The sequence below is a fragment of the Erinaceus europaeus genome, chromosome 3, assembly GCF_950295315.1.
Source record: "Erinaceus europaeus chromosome 3, mEriEur2.1, whole genome shotgun sequence".
Taxonomy (NCBI): Eukaryota; Metazoa; Chordata; class Mammalia; order Eulipotyphla; family Erinaceidae; genus Erinaceus; species Erinaceus europaeus.
The window spans coordinates 67,913,711-67,936,333 of record NC_080164.1 but is presented as its reverse complement, the minus strand read 5'-3'; the positions used below and the strand labels follow the sequence as shown (position 1 = coordinate 67,936,333).

Here is a 22,623-nt window from a genome sequence, read left to right as displayed (position 1 = left end):
TATTTTCCTTTTGATTACCATTTGGTTGATAATTTTTTTTTTAAATAAATCTTCTAATAAAATGTTTTCTAGTTCATGTTGTATTGCTGAAGTTTGTTGGTGGTCATTTCCAGTTGGATTTTAATACATTATTTTTAACTTACAAGTAAATTTAACCCATTTACATTTATTGTGAATAATTATGTTTGGACTCCCCTTTTTCTTTCTGTTCAGTTTACTTATGTCCTTGGTTTTCTTTCTTTCTTTCTTTCTTTCTTTCTTTCTTTCTTTCTTCTTCTTTTTCCTCTTCCCCCTCCTCCTCCTCTTCTTCTCCTTCACTTTTGTTGTATTGAGTTTTTCCAGTTTCCTTTCCTACTTTTACTGGTCTGCAAATTATAAATTTAATTCTTCAGAGTTTATGATTAATAAAAAAAGTTTGCTGTCACCTATTCAGTATATGCTAAATAGTATAACAACCCACATTTGTCTTTTAACTCACGTTTATAACTTCTATATTCCTCTATTTTTGTTTTGATGCATGCAGGATTGGAAGTTTACATTCGTCATTCATTATAATTAGGACTGTGATGCCTTATCAGGAGCAGCTTTTTATAAATATGAGGGCTTCAATTTCTTCATTCCATTTCTTCCTTAACGAAACTTGATGACCAAACCACACAATCATTTTTTATCTTCTTTGTCCACCAAAATCATCTCCTATATCTCTTGCATCATTCTAGTCTTCATCTTGTCTTTCCAATTTCTTTGGTCTCAGAATATGTTCTCATCCTTCCTTTACACAAATAAACCCATTCTTCATTTTACTGAGCGGCCTCTTTTGTTGTAGACTTAGCCCACGTCATTTCCCAGACACACTGTACCTTTCTTCATTTTTCCTTCAAAATGGCGGACTTCAGACGGTCCACGAGCTTCACCACGTGCTCCTGCGCCTGCGCCTCCCGCGGCCATTTCACCCAGCAGTCCAAGCTGCAGCGGCTGCGCCTCAAGGCGCATGCGCATCGGCCTCCCTCTGGTGTCGCTCCTCCCCCTAGCTGAGTACGCCTGAAACCGCACGTTCCAGTCTCTTCCCTCCCCCTCCGACTCTGCCCCGCCTTCACCCCTTTCCTGTGAGATTCTTCCGCCAAGTAAAATAGCTGTCTTCGTTCGACAGCCTATACACTTGAAGAGCCATCCTATAGGCACTTACAACCCTGGGGTTCGCTATTCAGTCTTAACTGTGCACCAGTGCAATTTTCCTTTGGGTTCTAAACTTGATAACCGTTTTGCGGGACTTTTTTTGCATACTGAGCGGCAACAAATGGAAAGAATGGCTTGTGGCGGAGCAATCTGCCGCTTATGCTCTGTGTACTTTAACCTAATGGGGGTCGTCCGGGAGTCGGAAGGGGGAGGGAGAAAGGGAGGAGGCAGTCAAGGATTGTTTTTTTCTCTCGCCCCGCCCCCAGCAGGCTGGCCAATAACCTTTCGCCTTTTCCCTCAGAGCCCCGCCCAGACCCTTGGATCCAGCCAATGAGTGGCGGAAGCGGTTCCGGGGAGGCGGGCCCTAATGCTGTGCGTGTCTTGTGAGAGCTCTTCAACCAAGTGGGAGCTAGAGTCGGCAGGGCGGCTGAAACGGCGGCCGCCGCGGGTGACTCAGGAAGGCGTCAGGCGGGGAACAGCGCTGCGGCCTCGGCTGCGGGGAGAAGAGGAAGAAAGGTGAAGACGCCGAGCCCCCCCTCCCGTCGCCTTCGCGGCGCAGGCCGGGACGAGGGGCTCGAGGGGGACGGGTAATGGGTGGTGATGGTCTCCATCGGGGAGTCTGGGCGGGGCGGCGGGACAAGTGCGGAGCGGGCGGGTCGCCCCTCCCGCGGGGCTGCCGGGACGGGCTCTCGGCGGCGGCCCGCGGGGCCTTTTCTTCCCCGGGCTGCGGGCAGAGCACTTTGAAATCCGCTTCGGCCGCGGATCGTCCTTCCCCTCGCTCCCCCTGCGTGTGGGATTGGGCTTCTGGAAAATCGAAACTTGGGAAAGAGCGAGGGTCATGCGGCGCCGGGGGCCGTGTTTGCGGTGGGGGAGGGACCGAGGGGGCGGGCAGGACGCGGGGTGGGGAGGGTCCCCCGAGCGGGTGCGGCCCCCGCCCCGGCCGCGCTGCTCCCGGGGGGCGGGGGAGGAGAGGGCGCTCGCGGGGGGCGGGTGGGGGTACCCGGCCGCCCCCAATGCGTTTTGTTTGTGTGGTTTTGCAGGGAGGAGCTCTTCCCGCGGGCAGGCGGGCGGGGAAGCCATGGTGCTCACGCTCGGAGAAAGTTGGCCGGTGTTGGTGGGGAAGCGATTCCTCAGCCTGTCGGCCCCCGACGGCGGCGGCCACGACAGCTGGGACCCCGGGCGCGTCGCCGAGTGGCCCTGGCTCTCCGGGACCATCCGGGCCGTGTCCCACACCGACGTGACCAAGAAAGATCTGAAGGTAAAGCCGGCGGCCCGGACCCATTGTGCGCCCTTTCTGGGCACTTGAGACAGACTGACAGACAGACAGGCGGCACCCTCCTCCCCTTGGGCTGTACTGGGGCCACCGGGAAAGTTGGTCTCTGGTCCGAAGGTGCCGCACCACCTCAGAGTACTGGGTCTCGGTTGCCCGCTCCACTTCAAGCAAGGTGCTTAGTGTGCTGGACCCTGTGCTCCCTTCTGCCCAGGTGGGGAGGGTTGTGGGGGGCTGTGAATGCTCTGCTGGGGTGACTGGGTTGTTTGCCTTCTTCAAGAATTGAGGGCTTGATTGACAGCTCTTTCCTTCAAGTCGTCTCGGTTCGGTGTATCTTCATTTCTTCCCCCCAACTTCCTTTAAACTTTTAGCCCTGCTTGAAATGGAGTTAAGAGGAGGACGGCGTTTATCTCTGTCCTGCAAGGAGGTTGGGGGCTTGTCCATATGTGGTGGGTCAGGGCCAGAGCAGGTTCCTGGTTGTGAGTGATGAGACTGCAGGTGGGAGTAGGACGTGACCATGTATGGGGAGAGCGGGGTGGAGCTGCCCCTTATATGGTTGGTGGAGGAATGGCTTGGAGGTGGTCCACTGGGGGGATCGGAATGAGTGCGGCCAGTGGTGTGTTTGTGTGTGTGTTAATCAGAATGACAGAACTTTCTTCCACTTAGATCATTTCCAAAAGATAAATTGTTACTGTTCTTCCGTAAGAAAAGTGTTGATGGAAAAAGATTTGTCTGGGAACAGCCAAACCAGTTAGGAAGCCATTGTACCAACAAAGGCTTCTTTGTGCAAAAAAATTACTGAAACCAGTCCCTAACAAACACTCCAACGTGGTGATAGCTTGAAGGAAGCTTATGAGTGGGAATGTTTGAGTACTTCCACTTGATCGTTAGACATCGTTGCTTTCTCTTGAGAACTATGCTCTAATAAGGAAAACGAGCTGTAGTATTAACAGTTGAATAATGAATGTTGATTTTTTTTAAAGTGTTTGTTTGAATATTTTCATGGTGACAGTAAACCAGTATTAGTCTTCATAAGGTTTTGTTTTTTTTCGTGGGGAGTCTTTAGTTTTGTATTTTTAAAGCTTCCATGTGTGTCTTGTCTTCATGCTGAAAAGAAGTAACCATTGAGAGTTGAGGGGAAAGCATAATGGTTCTGCAAAAAGACTTTTATTCCTGAAGTTCCAAAGGTCCCCACTTCACCATAAGCCAGAGCTGAGCAGTGCTCTGGTAAAGAAAGAAAGAGAGAGAGAAAGGAAGGAAGGAAGGAAGGAGAAGTAACCACTGAGCACTAGGCCACATACCAGTCAGGAACTGAGCATGTGACAGGTAGGATCTTATTTAAGCCTTACAGCAGTTCTTTAGAGGGTAGGAAGTAATATTGCCCCATTATGCAGGCTGGGGAAAAAATGAAAATGAAAAAAGGTGAAATGTCTTGGACAAGGGTGGTGTGTATGTGGGAATTGGCAGAGCTTGTGTTCTGCCCAGGAAATTTGAACCCAATGGTCTGCCTCTTAACCTGCATACTTCCTAATCTAGAGCTGACTCCTGACAGAGACTGCAGTTTGGTTTTTCTCCTCTATTTCATTCTTTCTAGTAAACTTGGTTATAGAAAGTCTTAGCAAACTTATAGAAAGATGTGTGGTAAAAGTGAGACCAACCTGTTTTCCTCAAACTATTCTGCATGATGGATCTTGTGTAGTAGATTTCAATCATTGTGTGGTTTGTTTCATCTGCTGAGTAAAATTTTGTCTTGAGAATTGATTTGATGTTAGACTTATGGTTTTTAGTCTTTGGCAAGTGACAAGAAATTACTAGGTGTTCCTTTCCTGATCTTATTAAAGATGTGTTGGATTTAAGCATGGTATTTAAGAGGTTGGCTCTTTCTGCTGTCTTTTTAGGCTTTTCTACTTGCTGCATTTATTGACTCACTGATAACTATTGTGCACTTTTGCTTTAAGGTGTATGTTTTCCCCTAACTTATGGATACATGTGAACATCTGCCCTATCTCATGGGCCCTGGTCTATGTCTAGGTTTTGAGGTTTTGTTAAGGAGTGCACCACCCCAAATGGAATTAAGGAGTCCTATGAGCTAGGAAAGGTCTCACCAGAGTAATGAAGCTGAAGGGTTGACATTCAACACCTGACGTCTCTGGACACAATCCGAAGTGAAACATGTCCGAGGTGGTGCTGGTTGCATTGATTAGCTTGGGATCAGCAGATGCAGTATCAGTTGGAGTAAATTGAGAGAAGCATGCAGGAAATTGAGCCCCACCCTATAGGTTCCAGGACCTGGGAGAAATATGGACTTTATAGAGAAAGGAGAACTTTCCTGCTGTCTTAGGGTTTAAGAAGGCAATAATAGTTATTGCTATAACCAAATTATTTGGCAATTGGGTTAAGTTTGAAAATCCCATTAGGATTTGCTGTATCATACATGACCTCACCATAATTTATGTCCTTTAATGCTATTTACATATACCTGTCTCTTATAAAGTAACGCCACCAGTTACTTCTGGTCTACGCTTTTAGGAGATTTAATATTTCTTTTTTCTTTTTTTTTTTAAATTTATTTCTTTATTGGGGAATTAATGTTTTACATTCAACAGTAAATACAATAGTTTGTACATGCATAACATTCCCCAGATTCCCATTTAACAATACAACCCCCACTATGTCATTCATCATCTTTCATGGACCTGTATTCTCCCAGGAGATTTAATATTTCAAAGAACAAGTCATTATTAGAGATGTATTAACAATTTGAGTCCACTGTTAAAATTCTGTCAGTTTACCGATTTGAAGTTTTAAGTGCTTAGATTGAAGGAACATATACTTAGAGCTACGGTCTATGCATCAAAAAGTTTGAGACATTCAATCAATTTTTTCCCCTCTCATATTAATTAAATAGTGATTTGTGACTATAAGTTAATAGGAGTATATATTAACATTCCCACCATCAAAGGTCTGTGTGTCATCCCCCCCCCCCCATTGAAGCTGAACATCTACTCTCACCCTCCACCCAGAGATTTGTACTTTGGTGTCATACTCCAAACTCAGTCAGATTCTGCTTTGAGTTTCCCATTCTGTTCATCTTTCTCAACTTCTGTTGATGAGTGGGATCATCCCATACTCAGCTGGCAAACGCTAGAAGAAGAAGATCCCATACTCAGCTTTGTCTTTCTGACTTAGCTCACTTAACATAATTCCTTCTAGCTCCCTCCAAGATGGGTCAGAGAAGGTAGGTTCATTGTTCTTTTTTTTTTTTTTTTTTAAGATTTTATTTATTTATTAATGAGAAAGATAGGAGAGAGAGAAAGAACCAGACATAACTCTGGTACATGCCAGGGATTGAGCTCAGGACTTCATGCTTGAAAGTCTAGTGTTTTAGCCACTGCGTCACCTCCTGGACCACGGTTCATTGTTCTTAATAGATGCATCATAGGTACTCAATTTCTTAGGGGTGGAGTACTACTGGGGACTGGGACGAATGTGAATGCATAAAATTCAAGTTTATTCAACTGTCTTAGTACTAAGGGAAACAAGTCTGTCTCCACTGGTTTGCTTAGTTGATATTAATGAAGTTAAAACTTTGTTTCACCTACAAAGAGACTTTGTAACAAGTTACAAACTTAAATGCACTATTTCAAGTAGTTGACTGTTATTAAGAACTTAGGGGTTTGGTTAGTTGAGCACAGATGTTATAATGCACAAGTGCTGGGTCCCCACCTACGGGAAGAAACTTTGCAAGTGGTGAAGCAGGGCTTCAGGTGTCTCCCTCCCTATCACTCCTTCCCTCCCCATTTCTGTCTCTATCCAATAAATAAAGATAATAATTAAAAAATTAATAAAGATAAAAAAATTAGTTAAGACATAACAACTGCAGCATAATAACAAATGCTTACTTTATGGAAAATAATTTAGTCCTCACAGAAATATCCTAGATGGTAAATCATTCTTTTTTATAAAAGTGTTTTAAGTTGATATTTAAAGAAGTTAAATAATATGCCCAAATTTGTCTTCAGACAGTAAACAGTAAGCTCTATGATTCAGGCAGAGTGATAATAGTTGTTCATTTTGCTGACATCTATGGCTCCAGCACCTGCACTGCTTCACATATATTGTTTGCTAAAATACTTGAATAAATTAATGTGAATCAAAGTTTTCTCTTCATGGAAATGTAGTTAAAAATAATATACTGAGGGAGTCGGGCGGTAGTGCAGCTTAACACACATGGCACAAAGGACTGGGACTGGCGCAGCGATCCTGGTTCGAGCCCCCCACACACACACACCTGCACCAGGGGAGTCGCTTCACAGGTGGTAAAGCAGGTCTGCAGGTGTCTATCTTTCTCTTCCCCTCCTCTCTCCATTTCTCTCTGTCCTATCTAACGATGACATCAACAACAACAATATAATAACTACAACAACAAGGGCAACAAAAGGGGAAATAAATATAAAAATAAATAATACACTGAAACACTGGCATTTTTTTTTCTTGAATAGCAACACATCATAGGTAGGTATGGTTATAAGAACTTTAGCCTTATTTTTCCCCATTTTTTATTTGTAATAGTGGGTTACTAGATTGTAAGATTACAGTGTATAGTTCATCCCATACCCACCACCAAAGTTCTGTGTTCCTACCCTCTCACCTCCCAAAGATAGCCACCAAAGTTCTCAAAAGTCTTAGAAACAGGTTTTTTTTTGCTTCTGTTTTTTTGTTTGTTTTTTACAAGGTTGTATGTATCAGTTCTAGACTTTACATATGAGTGAAAGTATCTCTTAGTTGTCTTTCATCTCTTTGCATATTTTGTTAAGTATAATCACCTCTAGTTCCATTCATTTTGTCCCAAAGAACACAATACCACCTTTTACTGCAGAGGTAGTATTCATTGAATATATATCCTATAACTTATTTAGCCAGTCATCTTGTATGGTATTAGGTGGTGGTAGATGTTCACTTTTCTACATGTGGCTGTCCAATTTTCCCAGCACCATTTGAAGAGACATTCTTTTTAAAATTTTTTTTTAATATTTTATTTATTTTCCCTTTTGTTGCCACTGTTTTTTATTGTTGTTGTAGTTATTGTTATTGATGTCATCATTGTTTGATAGGACAGAGAGAGATGGAGAGAGGAGGGGAAGATAGAGAGGGGGAGAGAAAGACACCTGCAGACCTGCTTCACAGCCTGTGAAGCGACTCCCCTGCAGGTGGGGAGCCGGGGGTTCGAACCTTGCGCTTTGCGCCAAGTGCACTTAACCCGCTGTGCTACCAATCAACTCCCTGAAGAGACATTCTTTACCCCACTGAATGGTTTTGGCCCTTTTGTCATATATTCGGTGGCTTCTTATGTGGGCTCATTTGTGGCCTTTCTCTTCTGCTTCATTGATCGAAGCAGGTTTGCAGATGTCTCTCTCTCTTTTTTTTTTTTTTGTAAGATTTTATTTATTTATTAATGAGAAAGATAGGAGGAGAGAGAAGGAGCCAGACATCACTCTCGTATATGTGCTGCCAGGGATTGAACTCCGGACCTCACACTTGAGAGTCCAATGCTTTATTTGCTGCGCCACCTCCTGGACCACAGATGTCTTTATCTCACTCTCCCCTCTCAATTTCTCTCTGTCCTATCCAATTAAAAAATAGGACAAAAAAAAAAAAAAAAGAAAGATGGCTGCTGGGAGTGGTGGATTTGTAGTGGCAGCACTGAGCCCCAGTGAAAACCCAAGAGGGAGACAAAAAAGATACTGCTTAAACATTTCTAATAGAATAATAAGGGAAGAATTCAACTTGGCATTTTGTTTTTATTGGATTTTCTCTTTTACTGTTTATAATTCTATTTGTCTAGGTGTGTGTAGAGTTTGATGGAGAATCTTGGAGGAAGAGAAGATGGATAGACGTCTATGGTCATCTTCGGAGAGCATTTTTAGTAGAACATAACTTGGTTTTGGCTGAACGAAAGTCTCCTGAAATTTCTGAACGGACTGTGCAGTGGCCTGCAATAGTGAGTAAAACCTGAGTGTTGTTGATTGCATGAAAAGAGCAGTGTGTTTTGAGTGAAACATGGAAAATGTGCCTAACTTCGGGCAAGCTCAGTTCTGTAGACTAAATTCAAGGGTTTACTTTGAATTGATTTTGTCTGTTCCCTTGCTTTGTTTCTTGAGATCCCACTTAGAAGTGAGGCCATTCAGATTTGGTTTTCTCTGTATGACTTGATTTGATTATGTATATTTTTTTGGGGGGGTAGATAGGATAGAAAGACACCCAGCATTTTCTGAACCCTTGGCTTTCTCAGGATTTGCTTTTTTCACTTGAAGTGAGGATAGAAGTAGTGTGGAAGATGTCTAGGTCAGAGGTTTAAACTCAGCAGACAGGGGCCAGTGAAATAGCTCACTTGGCTGATGAAGCAGCTTTGTCATATGCGTGACCCAGGTTTGGTCCTCACTCCATTAAAGGAAGATTTGTTGTTGTGATCTCTTAAACTCTGTCTACTTCTCTACCTCTGTATTTTTTTTTTTTTTTAATAAAAGCAGACAGAAGTAAACATATCTGTTTGATTTGACTTACAGTATCTTTTAAAAGTTTGGATTAGTTATTTATGTTTAAAAAGTGTGCAAAGCACCCCCTGAAGACCTAGACTTTCAGTCTTTCCTAGAGAGAAGAAAAAGCAAGATATGACCACTGGGACCTTGTGGCACTTGTATATTACAGTAATATGCTGGCACTCAGTGGTAGTAACTGTCTCCTGACCTTTTTAAGGGTTTTCCGGTCTTGATCTTATTATTTATTATCTCTTCAGGTTCCTTTGGTTCATAATCTTCTTTGGCTCTAAAGATAGTGACAGTCAAAATAGGATTGTGCCTTCTCTACATTGTATCTAGGAAAACCAGTTCAGGTTTTATGACACATGAACTGGGGCTACAGATTTGGGTAGTTTTTTTTTTTTTAATTCTTTTTAATATTTATTTATTCCTTTTTGTTGCCCTTGTTTTATTATTGTAGTTATTATTGATGTTGTTGTTATTGGATAGGACAGAGAGAAATGGAGAGAAAGATAGACACCTGTAGACCTGCTTCACCACCTGTGATGCAACTCCCCTCTGCAGGTGGGGTGCCGGGGCCTCAAACCAGGATCCTTAAGCCAGTCCTTGCTTTGTGCCACATGCGCTACCACCTGACCCCCAAATTTGGGTAGTTTTAAAGACTAGAGTGAAGCCCAAAAGGCTGACCAGATAATGAAGGGCTGGGCCTCAAGTGCTGTGCTAGTAAAGTTAAGATCTTGCCCATGGGGGAGAAGAGATGCTGGAGGTTAGGAGTGATTGAATCATTTTGGTCAAAGTTTATTTTGTTCTTTGTGTTTTCTGCTACAAGTATCAAGAACTTCCAAAAGGCTTACTCAAACAGATTTTTTGGTATGAGTTTAGAGAAAGTCATGCATTTGTGATTTCAGATATACAATGATGACTCCCAATTGTATATATCTGGTTTAAATTGTTGTTTACAATTTAAGAAATAGGGTAGAATTTGTGTGACTTTGTTGTAGTTATATAAATGAATGTTATTGAAATGCTGGCAGGTTAAAAAAAATCATTTATGTCTTTGCAGAGTTTCTGGTCTTCATTTTCAGATTTATGCTAACAACACGTTTTCTTTTGTTTTAGATGTACAAATCTCTATTGGACAAAGCTGGTTTGGGATCCATAACTTCTATTCGCTTTCTAGGAGATCAAGAAAGACTGTTTCTTTCTAGAGACCTCTTGAAGCCTATACAGGTAAATTAGACTTAAATCCTAAAAATAGAAATAACTAAATTCTTTTAAGTTATTTTTTTAGATATTTATTTATTTACTTATTTTATTTATTTATTTTCCCTTTTGTTGCCCTTGTTTTATTATTGTAGCTATTATTGTGGTTGTTACTGATGTCATCATTGTTGGATTGGACAGAGAAATGGAGAGGAGGGAAAGACAGAGGAGGAGAGAAAGACAGATACCTGCAGACCTGCTTCACCGCCTGTGAAGCGATTCCCCTGCTGGTAGGAAGCCAGTGCTCAAACCAGGGTCCATAAGCTGGTCCTTGCACTTTGTGCCACGTGCGCTTAACCCGCTGTGCTACCGCCCGACTCCCTTTGAAGTTATTTTTAATGAGAGATATATACAGAGAGAGAGACCAAAACACTATTCAGCTCTGTCTTTTTGGTAGTGCTGGGGACTCACCCAGGGCATGAAAGTCTTTTACATAACCATTATGCTGTCTCCCTGGCCCCTAACTAAATTCTGTTAACATAAGAAATTAAAGTATTGATTGCTCTGATTTCGATATGTAGCACAAAAAGTACCCATCACCCTGTCAGAAGTTGGTTGTTGAGCATCATCCCTGTGTATTAGCTCTTGTACTGGTGCTGCATTTGGGGTTAGTGACACTAACGTTAAATAGTTTTTCTAATAACCCACTACCTTCGGACCAGCTTCATTTGGGGTTAGAAGGACAAAGCCCCCCTTCTTTCTCTCTCTGTGTATCTGTTTGTATGTGTAACCCTTAGGTAACTACACAAAAATAATTTTATTTTTTACCAGAGCAGTGCTCAGCTCTGGCTCATGGTGCAAGGTATTGAACTTGGGGCCTCAGAGCCTCAGGCATGAAAATCTTTGTTTACCAGAGCACTATTGAGCTTTGGTTTGTTGTTGTGCAGAGGCTTGAATGTGGGACTTTGGAGCCTCAGTCACGAGAGTCTCTTTGCATAAACGTTATGCAAAGTCTTTTATCCAAAGTCTTTTTTTTGCATAACCATTATGCTGTCTTTCCCTGCCTAACACAAAAATAAATTTATTTTCCCTTTTGTTGCCCTTGTTTTTCATTGTTGTTGTAGTTATTATTGTTGTTATTGATGTTGTTAGGACAGAGAGACATGGAGAGAGAAGGGGAGGATAGAGAGGAGAAATAGACAGACACTTGCAGACCTGCCTCACCACTTGTAAATTGACTTCCCTGCAGGTGGGAAGCTGGGGACTCAAACTGAGATTCTTGAACTTTGCGCCACCTGCGCTTAACCCGCTGTACTACCACCCAACTCCCACAAAAATAATTTTTAAGGCTCACTATTTTTTGTATGTACACGTGTGTATCCCATCATTATTCATGGATTCTATATTTGTAAAATCACTTACATGCTAAAGTGTGTTTGTAATCCCCAAATCAGTACTTTGTGACTTTCACTACTAATCACAGAAAAGGATGTGTAGAGGGACCCCCCCAAAAAAAAAAGTTCTGCACTGGCAAAGTAGCTCTCTTCAGCAGTGCTGGCAGGTTTGAGCATAGCCTCCACCTCATCGAGGGAAGGTTTAGTGTTGTGTTCTCTTTCTCTCTGTCCCCCTCTCCCCCTTTGTTGCTTTTGCCTTTCTGCCTCTCTGTCTTTAAAAAAAAAAGACCTTGAGTTGCTGATGAATATTTTCAACTGAGATACAGTCAGTAGGGTGGCATTCTCCCTTGTGTTTCATCTCTCATAGAGTAAACAAATGTTCTTTTCGAAGTCTATTTAGCATACCAAATTTTTTTTAAATTTATTTCTTTATTGGGGAATTAATGTTTTACATTCAATAGTAAATACAATAGTTTGTACATGCATAACATTCCCCAGTTTCCCATTTAACAATACAACCCCCACTATGTCATTTTTTTTAATTTATTTATTGGGGAATTAATGTTTTTATTTATTTATTTAATGTTTTACATTCAACCGTAAATACAATAGTTTGTACATGCATAACATTCCCCAGTTTCCCATATAACAATACAACCCCCACTATGTCATTTATCATCCTTCATGGACCTGTATTCTCCCCACCGACCCACCCCAGAGTCTTTTACTTTGGTGCAATACGCCAGCATACCAAATTTTTATGCTCCATGTTAGTAATGTCACTTTAAAAATGACCCGTGACGTTATTAATACTGAAGAGACACTGTGATGTCTTTTAGAACTTGGTGAGTGTGTGTGTTCTTTCCAATTGACTTGCAGAACTTTCACCACTTTGAACTTCCATTTGAACTTCTGTATGTGTATGTGTGATCACTTTCTTTATCGTGAAATTTTAACGAGAGGGGAAGAATACACAGATCACTCCTTGCATCGTACAATAATGATCATCTTTCAGTTTTCATTTAGGTAGTTTAAATAATCTTCTTTACCCACTTCTGTTTTGTGATATAACTTGCTTCTCTTGCCTGTAGAACAATTAAGCCAGTTTATTTTCTAGAAGACAGCTTAGGTTAGTGGGTATTTTCACTATTGAACCTGTATTGGGAAATTCAACGCACTCACTTGCTCTCTATTCAAAATATCCTGGAATTTAGTGAAAACATAATTTACACTCTTATTTTATAAAGTTTAAGGAAATTGAAACAGAAGAAGATGCTTTTGTTTAGTAGATTATAGTTACCCACATGTGTCAGGTAGGTATGTTGATGTTTTTTTGTGCCTAACTTGATTTTAAGGGTCAAGGAACAACATCTAGGAGGTGCTATTAACAACTTATTTCATGAGCTACATAGTACTTTTTACTTCTTAGCATTGTTTTCTGGAAAGTGCTATTTTATATTATTTCCTGTTGTTGCTCTTGTTTTTTATTGTTGTTGTAGTTGTTGTTGTTATTGATGTTGTTGCTGTTGGATAGGACAGAGAGAAACGGAGAGAGGGAGGGGAAGACAGAGGGGGAGAGAAAGATAGACACCTGCAGACCTGCTTCACCGCCTGTGAAGCGACTTCCCTGCAGGTGGGGAGCCGGGGGCTCGAACCGGGATTCTTACTCTGGTCCAGGCGCTTTGTGCCGCTGAGCTACTGCCCAACTCCCTAAAATTCATTTTTAAGTCATTTATTATGTTCTTAGTTTTCAGTGACATCTGTCTTCCATACACTCGTGATACTTAGATGATTTCCTATTCTCTGACCTGCTCAGTTCATTGGAGTGGCAATGACTTGGTATCATCAAATGGTTATTTGACGCTATTTTAACTGGCTGGAAAATCCATTGACACTTAAGAAGTACATATTTTTACCTTAACAATCTTCCTTTTTTCAGGATGTAAACAACCTTCGACTTTCTCTTATGGATAACCAGAATGTCAGTAAAGAATTTCAAGCTTTGATTATGAAACATTTGGATGAAAGCCATCTTTTACAAGGTATATAGATTTTTTTCTCAGTTCATTAGTTGTCCACGTTTAGCTTATGAGAAACTGCACTCTGGCTATTCTCACTCATTCTTTCATTGAAATTTCTAAGTTTTTAGAAATTCCTCTGCTGTTTTCCTTGTGTAACTAGGTAATTGAAGGGCTGCATGCATTTTGTTGATATAATTTATCCTAAAGCTTCTGAAATTTGGAAAACTCTGGACTTAAACGTGAAAACTATAGAAGTAGAACAGATTTTTTTAAAAATCTCAATTATATTTTGACATAGAATGTGTACTATGTTTAGAATTCATCTCACAAAACTGATTAAAAAATTAATTTACTCATTGTGATCTTGTCATTGATTGCTGTTGAGTTTCTTGGTCAATGCCACAGTATGCAATCAGTATTAGCAGTTTTGTTGATTCTCCTGAAGTTCGATTCTCTAAAATTATGTGGGAAAGCATGTTAGGTTTAGAGAATTGCTTAATACTACTTGGTCTTATACAAATGGTAGAATAAGTACATTGCCACTCTGTGATAAGCCGGAATTTGAAAACTTAACATTTTTTTTTCCTCCTAGCTTTGCTGAGATGTCTTTTTATATTTATAGCAGTATCTTTTAATGTCTTAAGTGTTTTTTAAAAAGATATAGGAAAAGGCAGTTGGTACTATTAGCAGAGAATGCAAATCACTGGAATATTTATTTATTTATCTATTTATTTATTTGCCTCCAGGTCAGCACTATGAATCTACTGCTCCTGGGGGCTATTTTTCCCATTTTGTTGACCTTATTGTGGTTGCTATTGTTGTTGTTATTATAGCTGTTGTTGTTGAATAGGACAGAGAGAAATTGAGAGAGGAGGGGAAAACAGAGAGGAGGAGAAAAAGACACCTGCAAACCTGCTTTACGACCACCACCACCCCCCCCGCAGGTGGGGAGCTGGGAGCTCAAACCAGGATCCTTATGCTGGTCCTTGCGCTTTGCGTCATATGCACTTAACCTACTGCGCTACCGCCCAGCCCCCTGAATTTTTTTAAATATAAATTTTATTTATTTATTAATGAAAAACATAGGAGGAGAGAGAAAAAGAATCAGGCATCACCCTGGTACATGTGCTGCCAATTGAACTCAGGGCCTCATGCTTGAGAGTCCGATGCTTTATCCACTGTGCCACCTCCCAGACTAGTGGAATTACTTTTAATTCTTTCATTTTTTTCTTTTAAGGTGATAAAAACTTAGTTGGATCAGAAGTAAAAATCTACAGCTTGGACCCATCTACTCAGTGGTTTTCTGCAACCATTGTAAATGGCAACCCAGCATCAAAAACTCTTCAAGTCAACTGTGAGGAGGTAAAGATGATGCTAACTACATGATGATAATTACAGTAACTTGACAAGAGAAGAGAATCATGAAATTTGTGATCTTCTAGGAGTTAAATGTATTTATTATTTGTATTAAAATTAAAATGCTAGAATAAAGATTTATAGCTATTTTAACAGTTATTTAAAAGAAGGCCATATTGTTATTGAATAGAAACTAACTTTTGGTAAATTTCTGAGATTTTTTTAATTTTCCAGTATCTGTATTCATTTCTTTAAAGATTCCTGCACTGAAAATTGTTGATCCAGCACTGATTCATGTTGAAGTTGTACATGATAACTTTGTGACATGTGGTAAGATATCTTGTTTGAATAAATCTTCTTGCTGCCTGTTGCCTCATGTTCAAGAAAAAAAAGGAAAGCTAAGTTACCTATTTTTAAATATTTTAGGTAATTCTACAAGAATGGGAGCTACAAAACGCAAGTCATCTGAGAATAATGGGAGCACAGTTTCCAAACAAGCAAAATCTTGCTCTGAGGTAATCTTGTTTTATTCCTGTCACTTGAGTAAATCTTTCCTTAACTCTTTATCAGTGCACAGCCACTGTGTTAATTATAAAGTTGTATTTTCTGTTGTTCTCTGCTTTCTTGTCTTTTCTTGCTTATTCCGGATCATGGCCATAATTTCTACAGTCAAGCAGATGGAGATAATATAAGTTTCTGGTTCACTATTTTTTCACAACTTAGGTCTCTAAATGTACTTTAATTAACTGAATACTTTCCTGTCTTACAGTTATCAAAAATATCTCACTCTACTCTGTTCCGGGCAAGAGTTTAACATATTGAAATTGCCAAGTCAATATTGTTAAGTTCTTTGGGAACATTATGGTGGGAACATTGACGTGGGTACTCAATGCAAAGCAAAATAAATGGCCTCATAGTAGACCAGGACAAGTATTTTGGGTCAAGGCAGACCAAGGTTCAGCTTTAACTTGAAGCAAAGCAAGTACTGCGTATTATAAATACTTAAAAATAAAAATTTTTAAAAAACCTGCATTATATAGGAAAAAAAAAAGAATCTGGGCAGTTAAGATTAGAAAATTTCCCCTTATCTTAAACTTTTATATAAACAACAGGAACTTTGACACTTAACCAAAACTTTTGTAATCTAAGGTATCTGATACCTCTGTTTTTCTTCCAAGTGTGTAAGCCTGATCTTGGGGTTGTTCAGGAAAGAAGGAAGAGATAATTGTGGAAATTAGTATTTCCATTCTTGCCTTAAAAGTTTACAATGGGAAAGTAATTACTAAAGACTACAAGGTGAAAGTATCAAGCAAGTGATCATTGCACTTTGGAGCTATGTCAAGTAACATAACTGAAGATATTGTCAATGCTAGAAGGTAAAAAGGAAACAATAGTGATTCTGTCAAGTTTTGACATTGCATAAATTATCAGCACCCTGTTGTCTACGGGAAGAAAGTATCAGTATAAATGGTGTGAAGATAGCATATTGAGGAGAGGGCCAGACAAGAAGAAATGATACGCTAATGGAATCAACCTGGGGTTCAGGCAAAGCTCCTGTAGTTCTGGGAAGGTGTTTGTTCCTCAAGTGTAAAGTCTGTCAGTAATGGGACAAGTAGTTGAGCAAGAAAACCTGCAGGGAGATGCTTGTGAAAGAATGTCTACACGTGCAAATGATTCTCTCCCTATCATACTTAACACAAAAGAAGTATGCCTTTTTGATTTGTCAGCATTTTGTTCAATTCAGAAGGCTTATGCGCTCCTGAACTTGTTGTGCACAATGACAGTTTTGTTTTGTTTAAGCCTGAACTTTGGCCAGGAGGTAAATCTCTTTAACCTATCAGAGGCGTCCACATTTGAAATGAGAATATACATTTGATGTTTTAGGAATCTATGTTTCAGCAGTTAAACCCTTCAATAGTCATTTTATTCTAAAGGAATTTGGAGATGATAGATGTTCACCAGAGCAAAATTTGAGACATTTCAGAAATTTTAATGGTAAAAGTTATTTTGTTGATAAACTCAGAAAGAAATTGTGAAGAAAATAAACATTGATTGTATTGTACTTTTCAGACTCCTTACTATTCACATTTTGTCTGGCTCCCCCCACCCCCATATATTTCACGAAGGTCTTCATTTATTTTATAACCAGTTCCCTCTTCTCACATTCTATTGTAGCATGTTGGGAATTTTTTTATATCAGTACTTTGTTTTGGTATTCTGGATGATATTTTGTGTGAACACTGGCCTGGTCAAGATTTCAAGATAGCTGGAGAGGTGTAGAGTTAGAAAGGGGAAGGGGAAAGAGAGCATACTTAAATATATAAGTGCAAGGTGAGTACAGTAACATACTTGGCATACATCCTACTGTGTTCACACTTTCAGATGTGTTTGACTTTCTGGGTGGTGATTGGATGATGGAGTTTAGGATTAGGTAGATGAGATTCTTGAGTGCAGTAATGCATATTTTTAGATAAGAAAATCCTTTTTTGCCAGTAACATGGCATCTTGAAGGTCTTCTCTGCCTTAGCAGACTATTGCTAAGAGTTAGTGTGTTGCTTGGATAATTGGAAGAGTCTAGTGAGGAGTGTGAGCCAGCAGTGTCCTTTTTAGAATACTATATACACTCAATTATATTATCTCCGTCTGCTGGCAGGGAGGAACTATTGCCATGACTGGTATAGAAGACCTTCAGGGAAAACTCTTCAGGTAAGAAGAAATTTTGACCCTTGTCAAGTCAGGAACCAGTGCAGTTGTGTGCACTGAAAGATGGGTTTTGGAATTGGAGCCGTATCCTTCTTGAACTGACCTTATAGGAACATTGCAGTGATATATTTTCACTTTCTTTTACTTCTGTTATTTTTTCTTTTTTTAATACTTATTTATTTATTACCTTTTGTTGCTCTTGTTGTTTTATTGTTGTTGTTATTTATGTTGTTGTTGGATAGGACAGAGAAATGGAGAGAGGAGGAGAAGACAGAGAGAGGAAGAGAAAGATAGACACCTGCAGACCTGCTTCACCTATTGTGAAGCAACTCCCCTGCAGGTGGGGAGCCAGGGGCTCGAACCGAGATCCTTAAGCTGGTCCTTGTGCTGTGCGCCACGTGTGCTTAACCGCCAGATTCCCCTACTTCTGTTATTTTAATCAGAGACAGCGGGGCTTTGCTTACCTCTGGCTTATGGTGGTACCAGAGATTAAACCTGGGTCTTCTGAACCTCAGACATAAAGGTCTGTGCTCAACTAATACTCTCCTTCCCTCATTGATTTACTTTAATCTCCTACTGAAAAAGATTCTACATTGTACTAGGTTCTAACATGGTGATTGAGGTGAAGGTTTTTATTCTTTGTTTTGAAGTAGCTAACTGGTGGTCCAGGCAGTGTGATGAAGCACAACCCAGTAAAGTATACTTTTTCTCACTTTACAAATGAAGATACTGAAGTTTAGGTCAATTAACAGGCAGGGTAGTGTCAGCTTGAATTCAAGCTAAGTTCTAACTCCAAAACTCAACCTTAAACACCATGCTGCTGTTGCTGCTTCTCTCCCAATCTTTTCTTTGGTATTATGAGTCACCATCATAAAATAGATTGTTCTTTCCTTTCTTCCTACTGTTCTTCCATCTCTCCTTCCAGTAGATATTTGTTAGATAATGAAGAGTGTTATTACTTGGCTCTTGAGGTAATATTCATAGCTCTTTTGAAATTTCAAGTCTTAAGAGCATTTATTCATTAATCTTAATGTACCTGCTGTTTTTCTAGCTTTACAAGATATCATCCATTCCGCCAGTCTTATTTGTTGGGCATTTGCTTTGTGTCTGACCGTATAAGGTTAAACAGTGGACATAAGAGCTGGGTCTGTACCCATAGGCATGTGTTTCACTGTGAGGATCTTGACAATAAGTAAATTATAGTGCAATGAAAGATAAAAATATGGCATTATGATAGAAAGTAGGTGACTTGGAAACATGCCTTTGGAAAGTGATCAGAGATGGAGTGGGGGGATGGAGGGGGGCATGACAGTTGAAGAAATTTGAGAGCAAAGAAAAGGAACCAACTAGCCATATGAAAATTTGTCCACATAGAGGGACTGGCATGTACAAAGGTACAGGCAAAAAAGGAAGATGCTATATTTGGAACACAGAACAAAATGAAGAAGGGTGGGGAGAATTGACATATAATTCCTGGCAGTTAAATAATAGGAGCTGTGGTGGAGTACTAGGATTAAAAATATGAAGTCCTGAGGTTGATACCAAGCACTGCATGTTCCAGAGTCATGCTCTGACCTTCCTCTTGCTCATGAAAAAATAAATAAGAAAGAAAATCTGACACCTATGTTAGGGAGATGTGAAGCTATACTTCTGTGACAAGTGGTCATGCAAATTAATAAAGAGATTAACGAAGAAAAAAATAAAAACTTGCTGTGATGTGCAATGATTGTCCTGCGGTAGAATAAATAGAAGGCAGAAGGTTCAGGCAGAAGTGGAAGTTAGAGTAGCTGGGAAGCACTTAGTCATGAAGTTAGATTGTGATAGTGGTGGCATGGAAAACAATGAAGACTCCAAATATTGGGTTGTTGAAAAAGTCAGAACATATTTGTTCATAGAAAAGAATACATCATGACTTTCTGACAACCCAGTATTTTGGAAATAGAAATAGGATTTACTTGTTCACTAATTGGACATGGGAAGTAGAATAGAGGGATCTTTTTTCTTGGTGGATAAAATTTTATACTTGTGTTTACAATCTAGTTGAGTAATTTAAGGAAATGTATTGGTTTATCAACACTAAATATTCAGAATAAAGATTGTGAAGTGAGAGATGATGTTCAAGGGCGAGGTGGTGGTGCACATGCTTGAGTGCGTATGTTACAGTGCACAAGAACCCAGTCCAAGCCCACAGTCTCCTCCTGCAGGGGGAAAACTTCAAAAGTGGTGAAGCAGTGCTGCAGGTGTCCCTCTCTGTCTCTCTATCTCTCTGTCTTCTCCATCTCTCTTGATTTCACTGTCTTTATTAAATTAAAAAGTTTTTTAAAAATGAACATTTTGGGCAGGAGGAGTGAATAACATAATGGTTATGCAAAGAGACTCTCATGCCCGAGGCTCCAAAGAGCCAGGTTTAATCCCCTTCACCACTGTAAGCCAGAGCTGAACAGTGCTCTGGTTAAAAACAAAATGAACTTTGAATAATTATTTTTTAAAATATTTATTTATTTATTCCCTTTTGTTGCCCTTTTTTTTTTTTTTTTTAATTGTTGTAGTTATTATAGTTGTCCTCGTTAGATAGGACAGAGAGAAATGGATAGAGGAGGGGAAGACAGAGGGGGAGAGAAAGATAGACACCTGCAGCCCTGCTTCACCGCCTGTGAAGCGATTCCCCTACAGGTGGGGAGCCGGGGGCTCAAACTGGGATCCTTGTGCCAGTTCTTGTGCTTTGTGCCACATGCACTTAACCCGCTGTGCTACTGCCCGACTCCCTGAATAATTGTTTTAAAATGGCTTGGAAATTAAATTTTGAGAGATGAGTCTCTTAATAGGTAACTACCAGACAATTATAAAACAGAATAAAAAAGAAAGAAAGGAGGTATGAATTTACTAGTTTCTTTATTTTAAGAATTATGAAATTGAGATACCCAGAAAGGTAAAAATTGACTCTCTCTAGAATGTATTCTTAAAATAACCAACCACCCACCCAACCCCCCAAAAAATGTTGGAAAGCACTAAACTAAGTTAACCAACTATAGCTGATTTGACTATACTCTGTGATCAGACAATCTAGTACTTAAAAAGAATTTGAAGCTATTCCTGAACTTTAGTATTGTGTAAATTACAGTTTTTCAGATTTCTTTTTTTTTTAAAGATTTTATTTATTTATTAATGAGAGACATAGGAGGAGAGAGAAAGAACCAGGCATCACCCTGGTACATGTTATGCCAGGGATTGAACTTAGGACCTCAGGCTTGAGAGTCCAATGCTTTATCCACTGTGCCACCTCCTGTACCACAGTTTTTCAGATTTCTAGTGAGCAGGTGGCAGCAGTCTTTTTTTTTTCCCCCTTTTGTTGCCCTTGTTTTTTTTATTGTTGTTGTAGTTATTGATATTGTTGTTGTTAGATATAGGACAGAGAGAGACACAGAGAGGAAGGGAAGACAGAGAGGAGGAGAGAAAGATAAGACACTTGCAGACCTGCTTCACTACCTGTGTAGTGACTCCCTTGCAGGTGGGGAGCCGGAGGTTCGAACTGGGATCCTTGAGCTGGTCCTTGTGCTTTGAGCCATGTGCGCTTAACCTGCTGTGCTTCCACCCGACTCCCAAGGCAGCAACAGTCTTTTTAAGGCTACCAGAATAAATGTCTGAGAAGAAGATCCAAGATTATGCTAGGTATGAACATATTCAAAATTGTGATGTCTTAACTTACTAAGAAGAGTTTTACATTGAACTTTAGATGTTAGTTGCTAGAAGATTTGAAAACAAACTGAAGATTCAAGTTTAATAAAGTTGGGTAAATATAAAAGGTAACTGTGTAAGACGGATATGAGAGAGATGTGATTTAAAGTTTAAGGATAAATGAAGAGGCTGGTGAAGATGGTAACTAGACTACTTGAGTAGCTATAGGTGTTTAGTTGACTAGAGATTAATCATATCTTCTCTCTTCATTGAATAAGGTGAGAGGGGGGTATTTTTGTGGATTAGTACACACCGGTCAGAAGTGGAACCATTACTTATATTTTCATAAAGATAAAACTATTAAAAGGGGAGAGACAGATGTCCCAGTTTCATCCTGCAGGCCTGTTATGGCTTGATATTTTTTTGAGACTCTCCCTATGAGCCACTGAAGTGCAAGAACTATGCTTTCTGTCTTTATTGCACTGTAAAGGCTTATCTTGGTATCCAGTAGGCACCACTGCCTGTAAGTCTTAAGCGGTCTGTTCTGCCAGTTCTGCCAGTCTACTCAGTAAGAGCATGGTGGTCACTCAATAATGTTAGACTGTGAAACTGCCACTATTTGAAGGCTATGATAGGCTCATTTGTTTATATTGCATTATTAAAGTAATTACCGCATGACTGCATTTTCCTGATATCATAATTCATAGGTATGTAAATGATCACTTTATTAAATTTTGTATAAGGACTTGTGTTTGGTGGAGATTGGAATGATAGCATTTAACTGCCTCCAGATGAATTTATCACTAATTTTCATGTTCTTTTAGTTTAGTAATGACATTGCACTTACCTACTATTAAGTCAAGCAAATAAACTTGAATCTTGTTAGGACTTCATAGTTCTCCATGTAAGGACTGTCGTTTTTAATATCTGTTGGTTTGCTATCTTTTAGGCCTCTGCCAGTACCTGTCCTGTGCAGTCTGTTCCCACAACAGTTTTTAAGGAGATACTACTCGGCTGTACTGCAGCAACTCCTCCTAGCAAGGATCCAAGACAGGAGAGTACTCCCCAAGCTGCTAACTCCCCACCTAACCTTGGAGCAAAAATTCCTCAAGGGTGAGTAGTACTATTTGTTAAAAATGTTTACTTACAAAGTCATTTTGGCCACTTGAGCTCACGTTGCTTAGATGGCAAACCTTAACCTGCATGCTGTGTTTCAGAAGGTATTAATTAATATGGTGAAAAATTGACCTATTTATTGTATCTCAAATCTCAAACTCTTCAGGATA

The 22,623-nt window shown here is 39.9% G+C and overlaps 1 protein-coding gene across 5 annotated transcripts in view; it reads left to right on the top strand.

The window, feature by feature from the left end:
* Positions 1-1,114: 1,114 nt before the first annotated feature.
* KDM3A (lysine demethylase 3A) overlaps positions 1,115-22,623 on the top strand; it is a 57,467-nt gene continuing 35,958 nt past the window's right edge. For 2 of the 5 annotated variants that reach the window (XM_060187376.1, XM_060187375.1), the window contains exons 1-9: positions 1,478-1,692; positions 2,217-2,434; positions 8,292-8,447; positions 10,105-10,215; positions 13,522-13,624; positions 14,841-14,965; positions 15,217-15,289; positions 15,386-15,474; positions 22,287-22,450. In XM_060187376.1, the coding sequence (XP_060043359.1) occupies positions 2,255-2,434; positions 8,292-8,447; positions 10,105-10,215; positions 13,522-13,624; positions 14,841-14,965; positions 15,217-15,289; positions 15,386-15,474; positions 22,287-22,450 (1,001 nt within the window). In that variant the 5' untranslated portion in view covers positions 1,478-1,692; positions 2,217-2,254. Of the gene's footprint in view, positions 1,196-1,477; positions 1,693-2,216; positions 2,435-8,291; positions 8,448-10,104; positions 10,216-12,537; positions 12,609-13,521; positions 13,625-14,840; positions 14,966-15,216; positions 15,290-15,385; positions 15,475-22,286; positions 22,451-22,623 lie in introns of those variants that run through there. The other 3 variants (XM_060187374.1, XM_060187373.1, XM_060187377.1) reach the window with 3 other exon arrangements.